This window comes from Oncorhynchus masou, chromosome 12 (genome assembly GCF_036934945.1).
Source record: "Oncorhynchus masou masou isolate Uvic2021 chromosome 12, UVic_Omas_1.1, whole genome shotgun sequence".
In the NCBI taxonomy this organism is placed as follows: Eukaryota; Metazoa; Chordata; class Actinopteri; order Salmoniformes; family Salmonidae; genus Oncorhynchus; species Oncorhynchus masou.
Genome location: NC_088223.1, coordinates 49,326,913 through 49,351,783, shown reverse-complemented (window position 1 = coordinate 49,351,783; position 24,871 = coordinate 49,326,913). Strand labels below are relative to the sequence as shown.

The 24,871-nt window shown below is 42.0% G+C and overlaps 1 protein-coding gene across 4 annotated transcripts; it reads right to left on the bottom strand.

The window, feature by feature from the left end:
• Window positions 1-585: 585 nt before the first annotated feature.
• alg13 (ALG13 UDP-N-acetylglucosaminyltransferase subunit) lies at window positions 586-8,974 on the bottom strand. 4 transcript variants are annotated; one of them, XM_064980897.1, is made up of 24 exons: window positions 8,766-8,974; window positions 8,346-8,429; window positions 8,056-8,106; window positions 7,891-7,937; window positions 7,660-7,732; window positions 7,200-7,281; window positions 6,868-7,036; window positions 6,613-6,682; window positions 6,390-6,498; window positions 6,094-6,158; window positions 5,882-5,982; window positions 5,531-5,646; window positions 5,168-5,399; window positions 4,845-4,934; window positions 4,603-4,759; window positions 4,356-4,500; window positions 4,221-4,256; window positions 3,904-3,959; window positions 3,609-3,680; window positions 3,209-3,386; window positions 3,006-3,125; window positions 2,859-2,899; window positions 1,740-1,893; window positions 586-1,542 (listed from the first exon to the last, which is right to left on the bottom strand). In XM_064980897.1, the coding sequence occupies exons 1-24, from the start codon at window positions 8,883-8,885 to the stop codon at window positions 1,277-1,279; spliced, it is 2,634 nt and encodes an 877-aa protein (XP_064836969.1). In that variant the 5' UTR covers window positions 8,886-8,974; the 3' UTR covers window positions 586-1,276. The 4 variants fall into 4 exon arrangements, with proteins under 4 accessions (XP_064836969.1, XP_064836970.1, XP_064836971.1 ...); XM_064980898.1 differs by having other exon boundaries at window positions 4,603-4,750; XM_064980899.1 differs by having other exon boundaries at window positions 4,603-4,750; window positions 4,851-4,934.
• Window positions 8,975-24,871: the final 15,897 nt, after the last annotated feature.

The window sequence follows — 24,871 nt, the reverse complement described above, 5'->3', positions numbered from 1 at the left end:
GTACACAGGACAATATTTTAAAATGTCAATCGCTCCACAAGTCAATGACTTAAGCCTCAAACTAAAAATTGTAGAAATACATAAAAGTAGCTCCATTTACATTGTGTAATATACTGACTGGTCCCTAACTAGCACCAGACTGGATAGCCTATGTCAAACCAAATCTGCCAAGTGAAGCTAATTGGCGAAATAAATTGGCTCGCCTGGGCAACTTTAAATTATCTAGGATAGAGTAGGTGACACTATACTGCAGAGGTGTCTAACTCAATCCCCGGAAGTTCGAGTGTCGAGGTTTAGTTTTTCCCTTCCAATTAAGAGCTAGACAACCAAGTGAGGGAAGTTAATTACTACTTCCTGAACATTATTCGATCAAACGCAAAGGTGGAGTGAACTGTCTATTAACTAATATCTGGTAATATCACCAGGCAGGCCAAAACTACATACCACCAAAACAGGCTGAAATTTCATGCGGTCTTTTCCAACAGCTCTTACACTAAATTATTATTACACTAAGCACATAATGTTCACAATATTCCAACCTTAGTGATTTTCCTGTGTTATATTTTCACACTGACTGCGCTGGGCCTTTAATGACAAAGCTGAAAAAAAAGGCACTCAGTTCAGCCCTGCCAGCTCTCCTCCCGAAACTGAGTTATACACTACACATTTTAACACTACCTGGGTACCAGTGAGCGCTTTCCATGGTGCTGATCATGACAAAGGGTAGCAACAGCAGCCTTGTGCTGGCCAGGGTCCTGGAACCTCAGATACCACCATCATACCAAATTACTTCTCTAAAGCAGGGCTCTCCAACCCTAATCTAGCACACATGATTCTAATAACCAGCTCATAGATAAGATGAAATCAGGTTAGTTATAACAGGGGTTGGAGCAAAAACCTAGATTGAGTGTAGCTCTCTAGGAACAAATTGGGGAGCCCTGCTCTAAAAAAGGTACAGTTCAAATGACAAATTGTTAGAACTTCTGGGAAACAACTTTTTATTTAAGCAAAAAACAAAAACAAACATTAATATTAACATAAACATCCCTGAACAATGTGGGGATGGAACCGCAGCTGTGTCTGAAATTACACCCCATTCCCAACGTAGTGCACTACTTTTGACCAGCCGTATGGATGCCATTTCAGACACAGCCACTGACTAGCAAAGTGCAACGGAATAAACTTGACACAAATTAACATTTACAGGCATAGGGTGAATGTGAGTGGGTGAATAGTAGAGGGACCCTGCCTCCCTCCCCGCATCCCCAGTGCTTGGTTACATGCTGGGAGGGATAAAGTGCCCTTGGTGTGTGGGTGCAGTGACATAGTTGACTGGGTGATTGGAGGGGCAGTAGGATGCAAGCACACGGGGTTGGGCAGGACCTGAGTTCCAGGGTGTGAGGTAGTGGTAGGTGGCAGAAAGCATCGGAACATAAGGCTCGTAGGTGTGGAGGGGGGGTTGGCTGCACTGGTCCTGAACCAAGGGGTAGAACACTATGCCTGGGGCTCCTGCTGAGGGAGGGTCCATGACCAGGGGGTTGCCTGGTAGGGAGGAAAAGATTGGGGGTGAGGACAAATGTGAGATTAAGAAAAATAAAAAATAATTTATGGATCAGTCACGTTTGATACTTGAGGTCTTAACATCCTCGTGACAAAATCTGACACTGAAGTCAGATCTTATTCAATGCAGATGTGCCATTTCATAATGCAGAGGTTTGAGGCAGAGGGGTGGCACTGACCGTTGGCAGGAATGTCTCCCTGGCCATCAGGCCCAGTTCTCCCAGGCTCTGGGTAGGACTGGGGGACTGTGTGATCAGAGGGAGGGGAGGCAGCGGGCTGCTGATACACCTGCTGCATCTGCACCATGGATTGCCAGTAGCTCTGCTGGTACCACTGTTTCAACACAGAAATATAGGCACACTGTTTTCATTCAAAAGACATGTCGTCTCATGACTAGTTACCCATACTACACTGAAAAATATAAAAATGCAACAACGGTGTAGGTACCATGTTTCATGACCTGAAATAAAAGATCCCAGAAGTTTTCCATACGCACAAAAAGCTTATTTTGTTTTCATGCCGTTCAGTGATAATTTATCCATGATATGCCACACCTGTCAGGAAGCGGATTAAGCAGCATGGTCATTACACAGGTGTACCTTGTGCTGGGGGAAAAAGGCCACTAAAATGTGTCACAACACAATTCCACAGATGTCTAAAGTTGAGGGAGCGTGCAATTGGCATGCTGACTGCAGGAATGTGTATGGTGTATGGTCTAGAGTGGGCTAGCGGTTTTCTGATGTCAACATAGTGGGGAAAAAAAGTAGCCCATGGTGGTGGTGGGGTTATGGTATGGGCAGGCATAAGCTACGGACAACGAACCCAATTGCATTTTATCGATGGCAATTTCAATGCACAGAAATAGTGACGAGATCCTGAGGCCCATTTTATGTGTGACCAACATACACATATCAGTATTCCCAGTCATGTGAAAATCATAGATTTGGGCATAATGAGTTTATTTCAATTGACCAATTTCCTCAAGTGAACTGTAACTCAGTAAAAATCAATGAAATTGTTGCATGTTGAGTTTATATTTTGTTAAGTAAATGATACAGGGCCCACCAACCCTGTTCCTGGAGAGCTACCCTCCTGTAGGTTCACTCCAACCTGATACAGTTTACTAACCAGATAATTATTAGAGTCAGGTGTGCTAGATTAGGGTTGGAGGAAAAAAAAACATGACTTTAGGACCAGGGTTGGAGAACCCTGCTATCTATTCGGCCGTCATTGTGAATAAGAATTTGTTAACCGACTTGCCTAGTTAAATAAATATTAATTTGATCCTCTTTACTTACTTGGACTCCTAAATTAAAGTAATATTGGATGACCTTGCAATCTATAAAAAGAAATACATTTAGTTACAATTACTGTCACATTTTCAAATTCAACCATTAGAAGTTTACAACTTGAACACAAAAGTTATGGGGCAGCGTTTCTCTGACCTCGTGGAAGGTCATTGCCGTTGGGGTCATAGGAGTATGGTGGAGGGGGTGAGGCGCTGACTGCTTCCCCCATGTCATTCACAAACCAGGGAGAGGAAGGAGGAAACTGCATGGATAAAACTAAAAACAAGCGAAATAGATATCCGTTAGACAACTCATAACCAACTCATTATGTCCAACCATAACTTATATAGAGCGGGTACCTGGTCTGCCCATAGTGTGTGGAGGCATGGGAGCCCCCTCTGGATGGCTTGAGGGTGGAGCCATTGGTGCTGGGGGGATCTGAGAGCTGCTAGCTGAAGAGGAGTTGGTGGTAAAGATAGCTGCTGGAGCTGTGCTTACAGCCTGTGAAGAGGTGATAACTGCGGACTTCACCACCACCTGAGGAAACAAAACATTAAATAACCCTCAGACTACAACAGACAATTAATGCTTAAATTCAATGTCATGTTTAAAAAATAATAATTTAAGAATAGTTTTGCCTAATCCAAAGACGTACAGTTTATAAAAATGTTTTAAAGCAGCTGCGTATAAATTAAACATCTGTTCTCCCGCCAAAATGTGACAACAGTTCTGTAAAGCGGATGGTGAGAGATCCAGTACCTGCTGTGAGTAGCTGTAGGTAGCTACGCCCTCTTGTGGCGAGCCAGCACGAGATCCTCCCTCTTCAATGGTCTAGTAAGGCAGGCAAAGAAATAATTAAATAAATGTAAAGACAGGAACGCAGTCAAAACAGATCAGCCCCAATAAGCACATTAATTGGAAATGACACAATACATATAATCATCCCACGTGTGAAATGAACTTTTATTAACCTTAGTTTCAACCCCCACAAAAAAGTGAAGGGCAATTTGAGAAGATATATATGGACATAGAGTACAATGGATATTTTGAGTACCAGGTTGGCAGTGGACTCTGCCGCAGCATACATAGACGGGCTCTGGAACCCTGGGTCTGCAAGATGAAGAGACTTCAAAAGATAATTGTGCACTTTTATCCACATTGTACGAGGGGTCTCCATATCATGAGCCTTTACTGCTGCCAAATTGCATCAGTTGGGAAATGGAATAGCCTAATCTGTCTCTACATAAACCAGTTAAAATAATGCATCTACAGATCATAATGAAAATGGTGAACAAGGACTGTCCTACCAATTCTTCGTAAGGGCTCTCCAAGTACTTCATGGAAATCTCCACAGCAGGTGAAGTCACTCACCTTGAGCAGTATAGATGTACTCCTCCGAATATTCACCTGAGACAGATAAACATAGATTTTCTCCATTTACATTCAAATCCGGTTTCAAGTTGAACAAATACATTTGATCAAGACAGCGTCACCGGACAGGCCTACCCTGGTCGCCACCATTGCTCCTCTCATCAGCGTCCTCCTCTGATGAGTTCATGGCCTGTTTGCCAGACATGGGAATGGGACTCAGCCCCCGCTGCATCCAGTAGGTAGGGGGTGCTGGAACCATAGGGTTTGCTACAGCCTGTCCCTAAAGAGAAGGTTACAAAGCAGACAGCAGGTTGACTGTGGAATACGCATGCTCCCAACTATCGAAGTCCGAAACCTGAGGGCATATGTGCTACTTCGTTACCGGCAAGGGAGGGAAAGGGGTCTCATCTCCGTCCTCAATCTCGTAGAAGGTGATTGTTCCTTCCATGTCCTGTGCCTCCTCGTCAGCCTCGGGGACATAGCTGAACTGGCACTCTTTGTTGACAGCATGCATCTGGCGCCTGCTTCGGCTGCAAGAGCTCAAGTGAATACACATACATTTAACCACAAACACTCAGCCACTGCTCAGCATTGCTTAGGAGATGATTAAAAGAAGTCTATTACCGTGACCTGAATGAGTAGTTGTCGAAGCTCTGGTAGCAGCGTTTTCCTGGGTGAGGGTAGTATGCCGCCTCTGGCCCAATAAAGTGATGCCTGTTCAAGAAAGACTAAACTTTTGAACAGAACCCAGATTGGCAACATCATTCAGTAGATACCAAAATTAGATGAATCAATGGTAAGGAACATGGCCTTATTTCCCAAAAAGCGTATTTGGAATCAAAACAAGTAATGGTACACTACAGGAACTTTCAATTGTGTATAACAGCAGCCGTGTGAATGAGTTCTCAAACCTGCTGTTTTACTATTTAAGTAGCAAGCACACAGACCTGGGTGGGCCATATCCTCGCGGGGGCCTAGGTGGATGATGTGGGTGATACTGTTCATAGGGCAGTGTCCCTGGTGGTGGTGCGGGGGCATACATGCCAGGGGCGCGCCCAGGGGGTATGCTGCCAGGGCCTGGCCGAAAGCGGGGAGGCTGGGATCGATTGTAAGTCACCATCAGCATCTCCTTCCCTCTGGGCTTCTTAAAGAAGCGCCGCCGGCCTCTCACCTCGGAGTCTGGGGGAGGGGAGAAGAGGTAACAGACAAAGTTGTAAAAGTCAACTTTAATGGTCTGAAGCCAATACATGTCACTGCTATTAGAAGTTTACTAGCTAAAACCATCTAAAAAGGTTAAAGGGTATACAGACCCATCTCTCCAGGATACTGCTCAAGCCTGCTGTATGATGGTCCCTTGCGGCTTGGGGTGATGTTCCAGGCAGGGACAGGGTTCACTGGCTTCAAGTTAGTCAGAGACACAAGATGTCTGAAAGTGGTGGGGTAGAGAGAAGTCTCAAATCAAACATTAAAAACAGCACTGTGTAGAAGGTAATTCACCATATATACACTATACTGTATGACTGACAATAGGATGATGCAAGGCCATTGGCAATCATTCATGTACCAGAATACTAAAATAAGCACACATTGATGAGTGCTGTGCAGTAGTGCCTGTTTGTAAGTCAATTTGGGGTGTTTTAAAAGAGAGACAGGTATCTCACTTTTCTCCAAGCTCTTCGATGAACACTGTCACAGCGCTGGGGTGAGTGCCCACCTCCTGAATGAAGGCATTATAATACTTCCCTTTGGGGTCGAGACGAACCTGCATAGGAGACATGGGCTAACCTTACGGTCATGGGGTATGTTCGGAGTACGGTCTGCACAACAAAATAAACTCACTAAGAATCTTAAATGAGTGGATAAATTAGATTACCTGACACTTATCTCCCAAGAAGTACTGTCTTCCAGCAAACACCATGTAATCAGTCTTCTGCATTTCTGTTTCAGAGACAAGAAATTATATGCCATTCCAGAATGCCCAATTATACGTGAAAAAAAACATGTGGTATGAGCATATCAACCCCATGTGAATATTCAGCACAGATAAGTTCTGCACTGCATGGATCTTGAAACATGTTCTTTATAACTGAAGTCTCAGTCACCTTAACAGTTCCACTTTATCACAAGAATTCCAACTCAAGTTATCCCAAAAGGGGCAACATGGCATACCTTTGCGACTGTCATGCCATACATCAAACTCTACATTTCTGTACATCTCAGAATCCAGTGCTTTGAGCACCTTATACGGGAGAGAAAGTTTTGCTGGTCCATCTGGAGTCTTGGGAAGAGAAAGAGAGGAGAGACTGTATGTGCTCCTATAATCTAGTCTGTCTATCTCAGTAATGTTATAAACTACAACACCTCAGAGGTGGTAACCAGAAAACGTTGTCACCTTTGCTTCCTCTGCTCCAGGCCTGGCTTTGTCCTCTGTGCGATTGTACCCATTGAGCTCCCAATCGTCCCTACAAGAGTAAACAAATTATACTTGACAAAAATTTCAAGTAAAAATAAAAATTCACAATGACTATTCCAATATATAGATGCAGGGGAAATTTATACATACTGTAGGTAACTGGAAGACCATAAGGCACGTTTAGTCAGGAGGACTTAATGTAATTCAAAAGGATTGTGCAGAACAAGACTTCACCTCTGAGTCTGAACCCTGTCCTCAGGGGTGTCATAGCCTGCGTCCTCACTGCACACTGATAGGCTGTTCCTATAGCGACGACCTCCTCCACGGAACCCCTCCAAAGCTCCCTGCAACTCCCCCTCCTCAACACCAAGGACTTGCGTGTACAGCAGTTCATACAACAGAGCTGGATTCAATTGAAAAAAAGTACAGTTCTTTTAGACCACACATGGAACTATTGCTCATTACAATTTTGACTAACTACAATCAATGAGTAGCTAGTTATAAGACTTAAGAGTGAAGACATCCACTGGTTCCTCAGAATTCTGATGGACTGTGAGAGTACTGACCCTGACACAGCGCTGCATCGATTGGGTAGTTCCTGGGATACACAATGTCATAGTGGCCATTGTTGGAGCAACACAGCAAAATCTGTAATACAGTCAAGAAGAGCAGAGTCCAGGAGTGTAATGCATTTTATCCCCATCACTCGTTTAACCATTCAATGGTGAAAATGATTGACAAATTGTCTACATAGAGATGGAAGCAAGAAAAGATAGAAGCTGGTAAACTGAAAATGTAGAAGTATTGGACTTTTTGAAATGACTGTAGTTTTCTCAAAGGATAAAATGAGAGCAGCACCCTCTAGCGGACAAACCAAAGTCTCACATGGCATCTCACCTTTCCACACACCTGCTTTAATTAGCAATGTGATTCAGTTTTTCCTGGTAATTACTTCACTAGTCAGGCATTTGAGATGCTTCGGGGCCTGGGTTCAAGTGGGCTGTGCTGAACCACACACATTCTTACCTTCTCCACGTACTCTTTCTCAGTTATCTCAGTTGGTGGCTTCCCAGGGTACCTGTATATGAGGAAGCACCGCCTTCCACACAGTGAAAATGTGAGAACACACTCATTTCAGGTTCCATTAAAAGCAACAAAAAAAATGCAATTCACAAATCTCATTTTACAATGTCCTGTCAGCCAACAAAGGTAGTACAACATGGGGGTGTAAAACTCAATACATTGTGGAGCATGTACCTGTACAACAACGACAATGCCTTTATCTCAACTTGTCCAGCAGTTTCCTTTAGAAAAATATATTTAGAAAAATATATTTAAAGGGTAAAGGGTTTTCATACAGTCCATGGTCTGAATCTGACCCATGTATTGGGCAATGAACTTGTATAGTAGCTTTAAACATACCGTGGGGTCCTCCAGACGTTCCAGATACTTCTCAAATGACCCTTCAACAAACTGAGAGAAAGCATGTAATTTAGCAGAAGCCCTTATCCAGCACGACTTGAGTGCATACATTTTCGCACTGGTCTCCCGTGGGAATCGAACCCACAACCCTGGCTTTGCAAGTACTATGTGCTACCAACTAAGCCACAGCCCAGGCCTACTGATAAAGCATGTCACGATAATGTAATTAAATACAGATTTGTTTAACTAGACTTGCTCTGTACTGTGATTACATTGTGCTTGCAACTTACAGGTTCAAAATCGCATCGGTTTGCCCTCATGAAGGTGACACAATCTTTCCTTATCTTTTGTTGAAAATTCTGTGAGTAATAAAGCTTGAGAAAAGGAAAGAAATACCGGTACATTATTACCACATGTGTTTGTATTTAGTCACTTCGCGCCCTGTGAAGCATTACTGTGTGCATTCCATGTTTCAACTCTGGCCACTTCATCAGTATCAATAATTTAGCGGTCAACCAAATGAACCCATGAGTTCCCAAACGACACATTCCAACAACAAAAAAGACAACTTTTCTATTTTCACACCATAAATTCAGTCGAAGAACAGTAATATTTTCTCTTTATTTTCAAAACGTGGGACGTGAAATGCAATGCATTTGTTTTGTTTTTTAAAGTGTACAGTAACGTTTGCGAAATTGGCTTTAGCCTACCTGCTCAGAGACAGCTCGAAATAGACAGGACGCGTCTCTTGCCATCATTTTCCGGTAGAGACCGATGCTGGCTAGATACTCGTCCATGTTGACAAAATACTTCTTCAGAGCTTTCTGCATCTTTTTAAAGAGATTGCAAATAAAAAACGATAGCTATGCAAAGCTTCATAACTTCACGCGTAGACGACAAAGAACACGACGGTCGAAAGTTTCCTTTCGAATCGCAATAAGGAAACAGCTGCTACAAATGAGCCTGATTGCCGAGGTCATTTCGCCGTCACTCGGCCAAACCGTTGAAAATCGTATTGAACATTCTTGTATTTGATTGGTTACACTAAACTTTATATATATATATAAAACAATTCAATCCATATATATATATATGCTTTATCCTCGAAATAGTACCCTACATTCAATTATGATTGCCCGTTGTGTCTATATACTTGTAGTCTCCCATGAGTAAAAAAAAAAAAGGCTACTCCACAGTAGGAAGAGAATTATGAACCTGATTTAGAGGAAACACAATTGTAGACGATTTCTACATGTTGTCAAACTGGCAACATGTGGCTGCGGTACAACATAGTAAAGCAAAGTTTTCTTGATTTAATCACTAGTCAAGGTACATTTGAAGAACAACAGTTTACAGTCTGAAAACAATATGCTGTCACATTAGACAGTGTCTTGCCTCAAATGTATTTCCCTTCCTTCTCCCCCCCTCTCTAATTCCTATTTTTCCCTGCCTTGGATTGGAACCTACAGCACCCATCTGGAGTAGAGACAGATTATAGGCTACATCAATATTGTGAGTTAAAATGTTGTTGCCTACTGTTAATAATACAGTGCATTCGGAAAGTATTCAGACCCCTTGAATTTTTCCACATTTGTTATGTTACAGCCTTATTCTAAAATGGATTGAATTGTTTTCCCCCTCATCAATCTACACACAATAATGACAAAGCAAAAACAGGTGTTTGGACATTTGTTCAAATGTATACAACCCCCCCCCCCCATACTCAGTACTTTGTTGAAGCACCTTTGGCAGAGATTACAGCCTTGAGTCTTCTTGGGTATCTCACACCTGTATTTAGGGTGGTTCTCCCATTCTTCGCTACAGATCCTTTCAAGCTCTGTCAGGTTGGATGGGGAGTGTCGCTTAACAGCTATTTCCAGGTCTCTCCAGGGACGTTCGATCGGGTTCAAGTCCATGCTCTGGCTGGGCCACTCAAGGACATTCAGAGACTTGTCCCAAAGCCACTTCTGCGTGTTCTTGGCTGTGTGCTTAAGGGTCGTTGTCCTGTTGGAAGGTGATATCAGGAAGTGGTTTGGGACCACTGTCGCTGGGAGACTAGAATTGTTGAAGACGCATGTGGTGCATAGATGCATATGGAGTGGTGTGCGTGTGAATAACTAGGTATAGTTATATAGGGAAAATGATGGGTAACCCAACCAGTTCTTTGTGAGCTGAGTTTTTCCATCTATTACGTTATCTAGGATTCTTTCCACCACAGCCCATCGGTCTACAGGTAGTGAGCACTGACAGGAAAAGACATTGAAAAGTTTCAAAGGGTAACAGCTGAGATGGATAAGGTCTGAGATGCCCCCGGACACTGAGACTTCCTTAAGAGCATGATATGTGTACCTCTCGGGCTGCTGCGCTGTGATCGTTGCTGCGGTGTGGAGGTGAAAACCTAAAGATGTATAATGTTATAAAGGGATTCTGTATGGAGATATGAAAAAAGAGAGTATTATTCCCGAATATGCTGTTAAATAGAACATTAGCTTGAATATTCAAACCCCTGTATGAATAGAACACTGGTGTAGGGGGAGGAATTTGTGATGTAACACAAGTGTATAATGGGTTACTAGAGATAAAGTACCATAATATGGAGTATAAAGTGTTATTATGGCGATCTGATGAAGTAAGACGAGAAAATTAATAATAATACCACGAGTGGTGACAAAGTATTCTGAGGATTGTCCAGAGTGGTCCTTTTACGGATAATTTCTATGATAACGTTAAAGCATTGTACGGGACTTGACTTACCCCTAACCAATAAAACTATAAATAGAACCAATGAATGTTGAACATGGTTTTCTGTTAACTAAACTTAAAGCTACAATTTATTGTACTCCTGATGTAGTTTTTATTGATATCCCAAACGATGAGATATTAAACCAATGAGTAAGCAGGCAAATTGAACCACTCCCCCAGGAGGAGTGGGGGTCTGACACTGCCTCCCAGTTTATTTTGTCTCAGGCGCCAGAAATATTATGGATAGAACATTCCAATGACAGTGGACTGATAGGCAGTGCTTGCCCAGTTATAATAACTGTTTATCTCTCCCCCTCTGAATTGACCAATGAATTTGATAAATTTGGCACGTTACATATTCATCTTTTAATTATTATTATTTGTTTTTACATTTAATAATTGTGAAGCAGAAAGTGAATATCCAACAGAAATTTGAAATAAATATATTGAGTAACATTGTGTAACGGATCTCGTCCTCCTCTTCTGAGGAGTAGCGAGAAGGATCGGAGGACCAAAACGCAACGTGGTAAGTGTTCATGATGAAATATTTAATGAATCACACTGAAAATACAAAAACAATAAAGTGAACGAACGAAAATCGAAACAGTCCTGTCTGGCGACATACACAAAGACAGAAAATAAACACCCACGAAACCCAGGTGGAAAAAAGGCTACCTAAGTATGATTCTCAATCAGAGACAACTAACGACACCTGCCTCTGATTGAGAACCATACTAGGCCGAACACAAAAACCAACATAGACTGCCCACCCCAACTCACGCCCTGACCACACCAAAACAAAGGAACTAAGGTCAGAACGTGACACGTAATATTTGTGTTGTGGAGAAATGACCAGGCAGGAGACGGTACAGATAGTTTAAGTTCAGTCCAAACCCCTCGTGCTCTACAGTTCTCGGCACCCTAGTGCGCATGTGCCTTTCCTATTAGGTGTAGTAACGTAACACTGCCGTAATACATTACTGCTTAGTAACAGCATAGTAACTAAGATAAACAGACGTAGATCCCAGATTCTACAACACATTGTTGGAGTAGGCAAAATTTTTAACAATGCCTTCCAATATGGAGCAAGCTGTCATGTTTGTTTTGCTTTGTTTTAAACCTAGCAATAGGGGTAAAGCAGAACATTGTTTGAGAGTGATCCGTGTGTATTAGGAGTAGGGATTGAGAATGTTTTTTTTTTCTACTGGAAAGAGTAGAAGGGTCTTAGTTGAAGGAAACTAGTGACTAGTGAAAGTAACAAAGTGAATGGTTATTGGCTTTCAGATAGCATTCTAATAATGCAATACTTTAGTAATTTGACGAAGATTGAGCATTCTACAGTTGAAGTTGGATGTTTACATGCACTTAGGTTGGAGTCATTAAAACTCTTTTTTCAACCACTCCACAAATTTCTTGTTACCAATCTAATGTTTTGGCAAGTCAGTTAGGACATCTACTTTGTGCGTGACACAAGTCATTTTTCCAACAATTGTTTACAGACAGATTATTTCACTTATAATTCACTGTATCACAATTCCAGTGGGTCAGAAGTTTACATACACTAAGTTGACTGTACCTTTAAACAGCTTGGAAAATTCCAGAAAATTATGTCATGGCTTTATAAGCTTCTGATAGGCTAATTGACATAATTTGAGTCAATTGGAGGTGTACCTGTGAATCAATTTCCAGGCCTACCTTCAAACTCAGTGCCTCTTTGTTTGACACCATGGGAAAATCAAAATAAATCAGCCAAGACCTCAGAAAATAATTGTAGACGTCCACAAGTCTGGTTCATCCTTGGGAGCAATTTCCAAACGCCTGAAGGTACCACATTCATCTGTAAAAACAATAGTACGCAAATATAAACACCATGGACCACGCAGCCGTCATACCCCTCAGGAAGGAGACGCGTTCTGTCTCCTAGAGATGAACGTACTTTGGTGCAAAAAGTGCAAATCAATCTCAGAACAACAGCAAAGGACCTTGTGAAGATGCTGGAGGAAACCGGTACAAAAGTATCTATATCCACAGTAAAATGAGTCCTATATCGACATAACCGCTCAGCAAGGAAGATGCCACTGCTCCCAAAATCGCCATAAAAAAGCCAGACTACGGTTTGCAACTGCACATGGGGACAAAGAGTGTACTTTTTGGAGAAATGTCCTCTGGTCTGCTGAAACAAAAATAGAACTGTTTGGCCATAATGACCATTGTTATGTTTAGAGGAAAAAGGGGGAGTCTTGCAAGTCGAAGAACACCATCCCAACCGTGAAGCAAGGGGGTGGCAGCATCATGTTGTGGGGATGCTTTGCTGCAGGAGGGCCTGGTGCACTTCACAAAATAAATGGCATCATGAGGAAGGAAAATGATGTGGATATATTGAAGCAACATCTCAAGACATCAGTCAGAAAGTTAAAGCTTGGTTGCAAATGGGTCGTCAAAATGGACAATGACCCCAAGCATACTTCCAAAGTTGTGGCAAAATAGCTTAAGGACAACAAAGTCAAGGCATTGGAGTGGGAGATCATTGAACATTTAAAAGAAAGCAGTGTCTCTACAACACCGTCTAGAGACGATTAAGGCAATTTAAGGCCTACAAATTTAGCCAACAAACATTAACATGCATCTAAAAGGGACTTACTAAAAGTTTTTGGAATTAGCTTATAACATAGGCTTTTATTTTTGTAAGGGGCTACCTTAGGGGACGGAAGCTGCATTAGATAAGAACAGAGAACGAATACAGGCAAAGAGAATGAGAGAGTAAGATGATCTGCAGAATATTTAGGTTGGTGCCTGTAGTTAAAAGCAGAGCCATTAATTAAACTTGTTTGTGTACCATATATCAAGTACTAATTTGTGTGCTTCATCATACTTAGCAATATTAAAAGGGAGCTGAGAAGGCTCATTAAAGATCAAACATTTTTATTTTAAAGGTTCTTACAAAATATAGTTTGTAATTATTGTGTTTATTATGGGACCTACATTGCAGACCAATTTACTGTGCTGCATGAATTTGTTTTACATGAGTTAAAGGGCTCAAAATATGGCTTATTAACAACTGCTAGCTAATTAAAGGCAACAAGCTGATGAGAATGAAAGGCAAAATATTGTGTTTTGTACAGTCCTTTGAACTGCAACTTCTGAATACCTCACAAACTTGATGTGGCCTCCATACACATAAATTCAGCTTAAAAATGTTCAGGCCTAAATCCTGTTTTGCGCAAGTGATTTTTTTAGAACATGGCTCCCTTTTATCAAAACCAAAATACTTTGGATATACATTATGTTTGAACTTTCATAAAAAATAATCACTTTTTAAACAATGTTATAATGTCTGCCGTGGCCAGTGTGACAGTTTTGTCTTTGCTGGGTCATTGGGTCCATCCAAAGCATAGTGGATTGCTGTGTGAAAATTGTGTCGCCAGTAAATATAGTTTGATGTTCATTTAACAGAACATTAGAATCGCTGTCAATATGTTTTATTTTGAGTTGAACTAGCGCTTTCTGTAAGTTTGTGTTAAATAATGTGTTTTTAGAAAGAGACCGTGAAGATTAGAATAATAATATGTGGTAGTTGCTTGAAATTTCCACACGGTGGCGGGAAAGCTCAAGACAACCTCGAGTGCGTCTCGTGAGGGTTCAGCATCCTTTTCGCGGGCTCGTCCGTTTTTTTTTCTTAGGGAAGGCCATACGGTTTTAAAAAACGGACATTTTGAAAAAGGTGCAACATTTTGCACTCGTGAAAATGTAACCCAGAAATCAATTGTTACTCAAATCCAGTGAAAAACTCATCTAAATGTACAACTTAAGTATGTTTTACATGTGTGTGTATAGCCCTAATTATACACAATGGAGGCCTATTGCCAGAGAACTGATTTGTTTGGCCTACTGCTGTACAAACCGTTGAGGAAATTAATGTATAGCCTACATTTTTTGAAAAAATACATTATTAGTGCTATACTTTATATTCAAATGTAGCAGTCATTGGTGACTATTCCCCCCCCCCAAAAAAAAACAACAACAACAACAACAACAACTGTGAGGACACTAATAACACAAATCTTGTAGCCTAGCCTACTGGTCAAAGGAGCATGTGTTCCAAGAAGTTGGCTTAATGGTAGTTTTCTGTACTTCCACGACGTATTTCTTTCATAAATGTGGTCTCTTATTAAGCATTAGGTTAGGCATTGGGCTATGCATACATTCGTCTCTCGATTCCAAAAAAACAGGCCTTGTTGAGAGTGAATTGCCTAATCTTTTTTCTTCTTCTTCTGTGGCATGATAATGAACATCTGGCAACAAGGTGCTCAAATTGAAAGAGAAAAGAAAATGAGGGAGGGAAAAAAAGCTCAATAAAACTTATGCCCCTTATTTTTTATGACTTTAATATTGAGCCGTTCTATTTGAATATAGCCTATAGCGCTTCATATTCATAAAAAAAATGGATCTCATGATGAAGTACAGTTAAACTGTGGTATAGACCGGTGCGTTTCCTTTTATCAAATAATTATTTTTGCTTAATTAAAACTCATGCTTTGATGTCGAGGTAAAAGGCTTAATCAGTCTGATTATGAGGTTAAATGGTTTGTTTGTGAATTCAATTGTAGGAGTATCAAGATGGTTTGGTTCCCTTATGCACATAGTATGCATACTTGGTAAATATAATAAAGAGCAAAATAATTGTTGGAAAATATTTTACCATCTGAAAGAGGTTGATTAAAAACCATTCACAAATTAAAGCTTTTTCCTGCCCTTTATCTGGTACTGCAATGAGAGGTGCTTGTGACTGTATTTATTAAAACTACTTAATCGTAGACTATGTTAATGGGGCCGGCTGTTCTCTATTGAAGACGTTTCAAATCAAAGCTTTTCAGATGCAACTGTGTTTCTGATATATTTTAGGTGAACAGCAGCCTTCCAGTGCATTTCCTTGTAGGACGATCATTCGGATAGCCACGCTAGCTTCACCCTCGTGAGTGTTAGCAAGCAGGCTAGGTAGGTAGTGCTAGGTATCAACAGCCAATCCAGTAGGGGATGGAAGCTATAGTGAGCTTCCATTGGTCAATAGCGTCGCAAATAGGGGATTTGAATAAAGTTCTGCTTTCCCCAACTTTGGTCCCACCCTGTTCTGCTCCATCGTCCATGCTCTCATCGCCCAACGGTCTCTCCATCCACTTCACTTTCATCCATTGGAAATGAATGGGGCTCCGTTGTTTCAGTGCCCTCATTGAGTTGTGCACTGATAGTTTTGGAGAAGTTGGGAGGGGTACGACCCAGTACATCACCGGGGCCATGCTTCCTGCCAACCAGGACGTCTATGCCAGGCGGTGTCAGAGGAAGGTCCTAAAAAGTGTCAAAGACTACGGCCACCCTAGTCATAGACTGTTCTCTCTGTTACCGCACGGCAAGTGGTACCGGAGCGCCAAGTCTAGGTCCAAGAGGCTTCTAAACAGCTACTGCCAAGCCATAAGACTCCTGAACATCTAATCAAATGGCTACCCAGACTATTTGCATTTCCCCCTCCCCCTTTCTGTTATTATCTCTGTATATCCCTCTCGCTGTTGTTATTTTACTGCTGCCCTTTAATTATTTTTAACTTTTATAACTTTGTTTTTAAAGGTATTTTTCTTAAAACTGCATTGTTGGTTAAGTGCTTGTAAGTAAGCATTTCACTGTAAGGTGACACCTGTTGTATTCGGCTACCTGTGCCCCTTGAAAAGTAGCTCACTTTGACAACAAAATAAAATCCAAATTGAGGTTGCAATATTCCCAAAATTGTATCCTGAACTGTAGCCTAGATAAAAACTTAGCGTAGAATCTTCCATAAAATATGTCTACATTATACGGTTGTTTCTTTTTCCTGTGGCAAACTTACAGATTACATTAATCTTACTGTATTTGTGAACTCAAGTCAATTGTAGCATATTAGTTGGATAACTGAATTATTCTTTCGGCAGCTCCAACACTTTTCCCCAGATTCCCACATTGGTATGCAGCTTCACCATCCCCTCGGCGAGGGAAGTGTGATTGAATTGCACGGGGCCGCGGTGTGATGCTGTGTATTTGCCTAAAAGCCGTACCCGACACAAGCATCATGGTACTTTCTCGTGTTCCCCTACCCCCTTATCTAATGGATAGTGAAACACTCCAAGACTCAATTCTTTTAATGAAAATACTGCATTAATTTTATTTTGTGGCGATTCATTGTAATTCAAGAGATGTTTTTAATCTTCAGATTGCCTCCGTACAACAAGCCATCTAAAAAATGTTTGGCAACCGCCCATCTTTTTCTCTCAGTCAACTGCTCCCTTTATTGAATAGGCCTACAGTAAAGTACACTGTTTAAAATAGGAAGGAGAGTATTTGAAGATACATCATTAAGTTGTCTTTAGTCACAATATAGTTTTTCTAGTTTATCTTTAATTATAGTATACATTTTAGGCTGGTAGGCCTACACTCCAACCTTGTTAAACATTATGATACACCGCCTGTAAAAGGAAAAAATATTGAGCACACTTGATTTGAAGGAATGAACGTCTCTTGGCTATATAGGCAGTGCATCTCCCACAGTGAAAAAGAAACACCTCAAAATCACTGCATCATTGGAGCCCCGTGTCTGATCATTGATCCCTGACAATGACAATATTTTAACTTATACTGTAGGCAGAGCATGGACGTTCAGTAGTGCTCCTATTCTCAGTCCAGAGGTCTCGTATTCCTATAGAAGCTCAGAGTACATTTTACAGGTGATATGTGAGATTGTTACACAAATTATTCTATTGGATATGATAGGCCTAATTGAACCACAGTGATGTATGCTGGTTGACTTGAGCCTAAAGGGTGCTGTGGAGAGAGCGCAGCCTGACCGGCAATCCAACACTCTCTCTGCTCAGAATCACTCTAGACAGTGGTCTTTCAAGCACTCTGCGTTTATTTCCCCTTTTGACATCAGACACACTAGAACCACTCCATGCTCTCCAATGGAGGGGAATTAATAATTTAGAGAACAAACATCTCTTAGCCGAAGTGAAAACCTTTATTTCCTCCTCAGAAGTAAATAAAATGACAGTGAGGGGTTGTATTGTATTTGAAATAGTTTTCATTGCATAAAAGAAAAGGGGAATATTGCTGAAAGAAAAAAAGTGTGGCATAAAAAGAACACTCGGTTTTTGATGGGCAGTTTTAATCAGCATGAAATATTCACATTCGGTGAAGTACGGCAGGAAGTTTTTTAAAAACTTTTTCAAACAGGTTTTCCCACGCATGCATAGTTCTGGGGGTGGCACCGAGTGTGCCGGTTTGTTGGTTTTAGATGGTGTCACAAGGCAGTGAAGAGAATAAATTGTACATATATTAAAAATACATTCTTGACAAAACAAAAGGATGTTTTTAGCTAGCTTTTTTTGAATTATTCACATCCATAAACACACACACACACACACAACACACACACACAACACACACACACACACACACACACACACACACACACACACACACACACACACACACACACACACACACACACACACACACACACACACACACACACACACACACACACACACACACACACACACACACACACACACACACACACACACACACTATAATCCCAGGCACAGTTCACTGAGCTGACATTCTCACAGCTATCCCCTCCCTCTCTCTTCTCTTCTCACACACATACCCACTGAGTGTTCTGTATTTATATCACACTCAATGTGTTCATTCTTTTTACAATAATAGCTCTAACTTGCAGTATCCATGTTTGTCCATTTCGGGAAATGTTGTTCGCTTGGCATTTTCTCACAGACTGTACAAAACTTATTTAAGGCAAATTCATCATTGCCAACACAATTTAGCAGCCTATCCGGTCCCCAACTCTTTGCTGAACAGACACGTTCCCTTTCTGGCTAGTGAATTTTTTAACAGACGCCGGTTGCGTTCTCCTTTACAAACGTGTGGTTTAACAGAATTGTATTGGTATTTACACAGCCACTGAATGATTCTTAGACTTTTCACTTTAAATGTATGTCGAGCAACAACCAATGATTGCAAAGTTAAACAAGGACTACTTTTAACAATTTCCACAGAAAATGTTACTAAGATAAATTTACTTGAAGAACAGTGCAGTGCAAAGTTTGGTAACAGAATGATGGTTCATGCTGTTGCTGCCGTCATTCTGTTACCAAACGTTGCATCCGCACTGTTCTTCAAGTAAATGTGTTTTTGTAAAATGTTCAATGGAAATTGTTAAAAGTTGTCCTTGTGCATAGAGTTGTATGGTGTGTTTGACTTCGCAATCATTGTTTTCCATTTGACATATACATTTTAAAGTGAAAAATTTGAGTCTCAACATCCTTCTATTTCCGTGGAATTGCCCATGTACAAAAGGAATGAGCTGAAGCACTAAGGCCAGAGAAATGAACAATTAAACTGAAGCCACATTGATTTTAGAGAAAGAAGTATGACATAGACAGACATAGAGATGCAAGCTTCAATAGTACCGTAAAAAGATACATTCACATTTGTTCTGAGATGAAAAGAAAACAAGGACTTCATCATGTGTTTCACATTGCATTTATTTTCATTTCAAATACACGCTGCACTTGCCCTACATAAAATAACCATTATACTATGCAAGCAGATGGTGTTGACAATGTTGAAAGACATTATTACACAGAAAATACATGTAATATACTGTACATATAATGAAAACACAAATGTACGTGTTCTATATCCACTCAAGAGGAAGATCAGCATGGTGAGGATGTCAGCATTTCCAGAGCTAAGCCAGAGCCTGTGGAGTAGGCTGTGGAGAGCAGGTCATCGTGGGTAATTAGCAGAGATAACAAAGGAGCAGGTCAGTGAGACATGGTGTAATATATTGTTGGGCCTGGGACAGGCATGTGCCCCACAGTCCTATCCCATTATTAATGGATGACCTTTGCAGATATTTAGTGGTCGCCGAGCAAAATTAACATCTCCCTTTGTTGGTGTCATTTCCCCAAAAATGATTGAGCTGGTTGATAAAGTTGGAATATTCATTTTTTTCACGAGAGCCTTTATCGAAAGGAAAGAAAAGTAGAACAAAATGTGTTGTTTTACTTCCTGGATTTGCCACTTGTGCTGGCACTGTCCTATAGGACAATAGTGTAGCCTACAGGTGAAGGCAATGGCAAAATAAACTCCAGTTCGTTGGCCCTGCCTAGCGACTCCTCTGTTATTGTTGTTGTTGTGTTGTTTATGGAGAGTAAATTATTCTGGCTGTATAAACAAAATGTTCATAGCTACGGATTGTCTCCAGAACTGGCCAGACACCATTTGCTCACATCCACTTCAAAAGGCTGAAAAAAAAGCTCTTTCCACGTGGTTTACTACAGAGTCTTGTTAAGGGAATGTGTACAGTAAAATGGCACTTCAAAGGTGCACCACTGCTGACTGTCTTGAAAGCGGCAGGATTGTTTTGAGTTTTACTGCCCTGTTGTAGGTTATTAATCCTCAGCGCACCTCACTAAATCTTAATTAGTCTGATGATAAAAAAAGAAGGAAAAGCTAAACAAGATCACAAGGGGCACTCTCGTCAAGAAACCTGCCAAATTATTCCCTGTTAAACGCTCATGCAGTGTAGTTTAGCACTCCGTTCCTTTACTTACTGGCTACACTTGGACTTCTGTGGTTCAGCTCTACTATAGAGGCTGCTGAGGGGAGGACGGGCTCATAATAATGGCTGGAATGGAGTCAATGGAATCAAATCCCAAAAATCTAATCAAATGTATTTATATAGCCCATCGTACATCAGCTGATATCTCAAAGTGCTGTACAGAAACCCAGGCTAAAACCCCAAACCGCAAGCAATGCAGGTGTTGAAGCACGTTGGCTAGGAAAAACTCCCTAGAAAGGCCAAAACCTAGGAAGAAACCTAGAGAGGAACCAGGCTATGAGGGGTGGCCAGTCCTCTTCTGGCTGTGCCGGGTGGAGATTATAACAAAATATGGCTAAGATGTTCAAATGTTCATAAATGACCAGCATGGTCAAATAATAATCACAGTGAACAGGTCAGGGTTCCATAGCCGCAGGCAGAACAGTTGAAACTGGAGCAGCAGCACGGCCAGGTGGACTGGGGACAACAAGGAGTCATCATACCAGGTAGTCCTGAGGCATGGTCCTAGGGCTCAGGTCCTCCGAGAGAATGGTATCAAACACATGAAAACCAGATGTTTTATGAGTTCGATACCATTCCATTGATTCCATTCCAGCCATTACTATGAGCCCGTCCTCCCCAATTAAGGTGCCACCAACCTCCTGTGATGAAAATAGACTCACCTTGGTTCCCACTCTCCAACTGGGACAGAATATGTCAAATCCCTGCTTTTTGACTTATGATCATGTATAACGCTAAAACTTACATCTGAGACACTTTTTCGTACTACTGGCATGCCCTTTTAAATCCACTTCCTTCTTCTGTTATCTAGAAGAAGGAAGTCATCTGAATAAACTAAGGACAATATTTTGTCATGGGTTTGGCACCGTGCTAAAAATAGGAGACAGAGGCACTTATTGGAGGCACATCGTCTGCTCCTCGTTTTGACATCAAACGCTTGTTTTGGAAAGCCCCACCCCATCCACTCCCATACTCCAGTCAAACGGATGGTGTGGACGTAGTCAAAGCAGAAACTGAGCATCCAAGAACAATAGCCTGGAATATGTACACCTCCTCAAATGGCCCTAAAGATAACATGTCATTGCATTGGGTGCCCTGCACTGTTTTCTTGAGCACCGGTCACAAAGATGATGACTGAGTTGTAACATCTTCCAAGTTGTAATATCGCCCAAGAATCAGAAATAGAGGTGGATGTGCCATTCAACCATCATCATCCTTCCATACTCATGGCCCATATGAGAAAGGTGAGAGTATGATGCAGATATTAGTAGTAGTGGTGTTACCTTGGACAGAACACAAACTGTCCCCTGCAACTTTGCTGCTGGTACTCTCAAGGGACAGCTGTCACATGTCCTTCTCTCAGACATCACGTTGTTGACTGAAGATTTCCCCCCCCCCTCAAATAGCCTCCTCTCCAAAAATATTTTTATATATATGGAATGGCTGCACATGAAATCATCTCGTGTGCCTCCGGAGAGGAAGTGTTCTTGGGCCAAATCAGTGCGCTCAGCATCGTCCTCCTCCCCGTCTCTGTAACGTGTATTTTTATACATCTCGTGAGAAAGCTGCTTGAGAGCTCTTAATGCATTTTCCATGATTAGTTTGAGGGCGGGAAAGTCTTTGGAAACAGTCCTGCGTTGGAGTCGATCGGGAAGGTGGAGTGGAGTTCATGGAAATGTGACGGTGGGCTAATGCGTTGTCTGTGTCATTAGCAAGCCAAATACATGGCTCCAGAACTATTATCAAGGAACCATATTGTTTCTTATCATTGTGTTGTTTCGTAAAACCCCAAATGTAGATGAACTGGGGTGAGAAAGCATCACCTTCCGGTCTGATAGACCTTACGGCAGATCAACGGTGCAAAGCAGAGTATGGGAAATGATTTGGGAACATCTTTGTTCGTTTCTAAAGTCCCTTGGCGTTAAACAAGTAATATTTGAACTGTACAGCTCATCATAGTTAGGGGACCTGGAGGCGTCCTCAGCCAAGTTGTGGTGGGGGCGACGGCCGGGCGGGGCAGACGCTGTCCACCGCTCCTCAGGGACAGATGGCAGATAGGCGTTAATGCGCTGCTGAAACACTGCCTGACAGCCCTGGCATATGCCACCCGCTAATTATGGGGGTTCCCACCCCCACATGCTGTTTACTCATCACTCATTGACTTCTGTATGTTCTGTGGACATGCCATTGCATGTTTTCATCTCCGAGATCACAGGACAGAGCAATGAGATCAGAACCTTGCTCATACCCCTGTCCTCCGTTCATTCAACTCTGAGGGGACGGAGGAAGAGGGAGAGAGAGGGAGGTTGTGGTTAGGTAGTCCATATTAGGTTGTCTCCTCTGTATTGTACTCATTGTAGTTGATGGCCGCTCTCTCTTGGTCCTGCAAACTGAGTCTCAATGAGCGATGAGTAAGGAGGAGGCGAGGGTGAGTTCCAATAGCAGGGATGAGGAGCGGACATGGGCCTCTGTGGCCATTCTAGTTGGGACCTGTTCCACTGGGCAAGCAGCCTCCTCAGGAGCTGATCAATAATAGATGAAGTCTGCCAGACACACAGCATCAGCAGATGGGGGGGGAGCACAATGCTGGGTTGTCGGGGAGACATATGTGCAGACGCCAACCCCCATTCCACATCCAGAGTGGGACCCACCGTCAAGCTGCTGCCCCATGTAGCTCCCTCACTAAGTAGGTACAGACTGCAATTCCACCACTGATGAAATAGGAGCCCATGTATTCCAATGCATGATCCAAGTGGTCCTATTTCATCATCATCCCTCAATAACTTCAAGCGAAGACTGGGGCTCAGCCTGATGAACCAAACTACTCAGTAATCTCCTCCATATGGACTAACTCTCACACACACATTTAAACAAAACAAATATATGTATTTTTGTGATTGCTGATCAATTCATGTATACATTTATAATTAGTAGGTGTTGTTATCTGTTTTAACAAACCTTTTTTAATTTGTGCACTTATGTATCGTATATCGTTTTTTTGTGGTGTGGTTTTCATTTAAGCCCTTTGGCTTCAAACCACACTTTAAAAAAATATTTTTTATATATTTTCTTTTCTTCTGTGCAATAAATTGAACTTAAACAAAAACTGTGTTTCAATTGATCTCGCGCAGCCTCCCTAAAGGTATGGACACTAATCAGTATTGATACAAAAATGTAAAAAGTCTGTGATGTGGATAGGTGATGAGTTTATTACATAGACATGAGGAGGAAGGTAACACTGCAAGGCTATGTGGGCTTTGCTTGTGAAAGTGTCAGCTATCTCATTATTGTCCGCTGTTTAATCTCCCGAACCAACCAGTTCGTCTCCACAGTGAATGCAAACCAAGACCATCCGTCAATATTGTCAGGACTGAATCAGTCCTGGAAAAACGTGTGGACTGGGCAGGATTAGTGTCCTCCTTGACACCATATTTCGACTGACGCTACGTCTCATAGTTGATTGGGATTTCGTCTGATGATGCGGTCATGCAAATCAGTTTCGATTTGAAAAAATATCTTTGGGTTCTCGTGCATGCCGGAGGGCGAAAGTCACTGTCTCCCACTGACCTGACTGACAGACAGACTGACAGAAAGACAGACAGATCTCTCCTCGTAATGATCATACTTCCTGCCAAAAAAGCCTCGCCTGGAAGAAAAAGTTGCAGGATGTCTGGAAAGATGTTTAGATAAAGCAGGAAAGGTCCACAGAGACAAAAGATAGACAAAATGTGGTGAACCGGTTAACATCATTTTGAATACACACACTTACAGTAGCTATGTACCTGAACCGTATAGCATGGTGGTCAATGTTGAATCCTCATCAGTTACCCACTCTGAGGTATACAATATGCTGATGATATCAAGAAAGCAAGTGTAGTCCATAACCAAGGTGTTTAGGTGTGACAGCTAAATAGTTGGCCATCTGAAGAAGAGTCCCTCACTGGCTAAATCTCAAGGGTCTAACGCTGCCTCTCTCCCAGTAAAAACACTCCAGGCAGGATATCCAGCCAGGCCTTAGAGGAGTGAACAGAGCGGAGAGAGGAAAGCCCTCTCTTCTCCAGAGCTGCTGACCAGAGCGTTATCGCCTGCAGACATCTCCGCCGGGCCAGCAGGCTTGTTCAAACCATTCCCATCTACTGAGTGGGAGAGCAGGAATAAACACGTGTTAATATGGTGGGAAGGCTGGTTGGAGAGTGTTGGTGCTGTTTGGTTTTGTGGTGATGATGTCATTTATCACAGGGTGACAGCCGCATACAACGCACTGGGAACCAGGGGCCGTTCCAACCCACTGTCCCGCCATATCAGCTCTTTGTGAGAATGTATAACGGAGAAGTGCAGGCCAAGTCGTTCTTCACGCTCCCAGATCGCTCCGGTGTACAGAGACCTGCACGCACGTACACACACCTGCAC

Bases quoted from the DNA above. Each gene is read 5' to 3' on its own strand.
- alg13 (XM_064980897.1), bottom strand. From the start codon at position 8,885: ATGCAGAAAGCTCTGAAGAAGTATTTTGTCAACATGGACGAGTATCTA. The intron at 7,938-8,055 runs GTATGTTTAAAG...ATTTTTCTAAAG, and splicing joins AACGTCTGGAGGACCCCACG to GAAACTGCTGGACAAGTTGA. The intron at 6,499-6,612 runs GTGACAACGTTT...TCTCTTCCCAAG, and splicing joins CTGGAGCAGAGGAAGCAAAG to ACTCCAGATGGACCAGCAAA.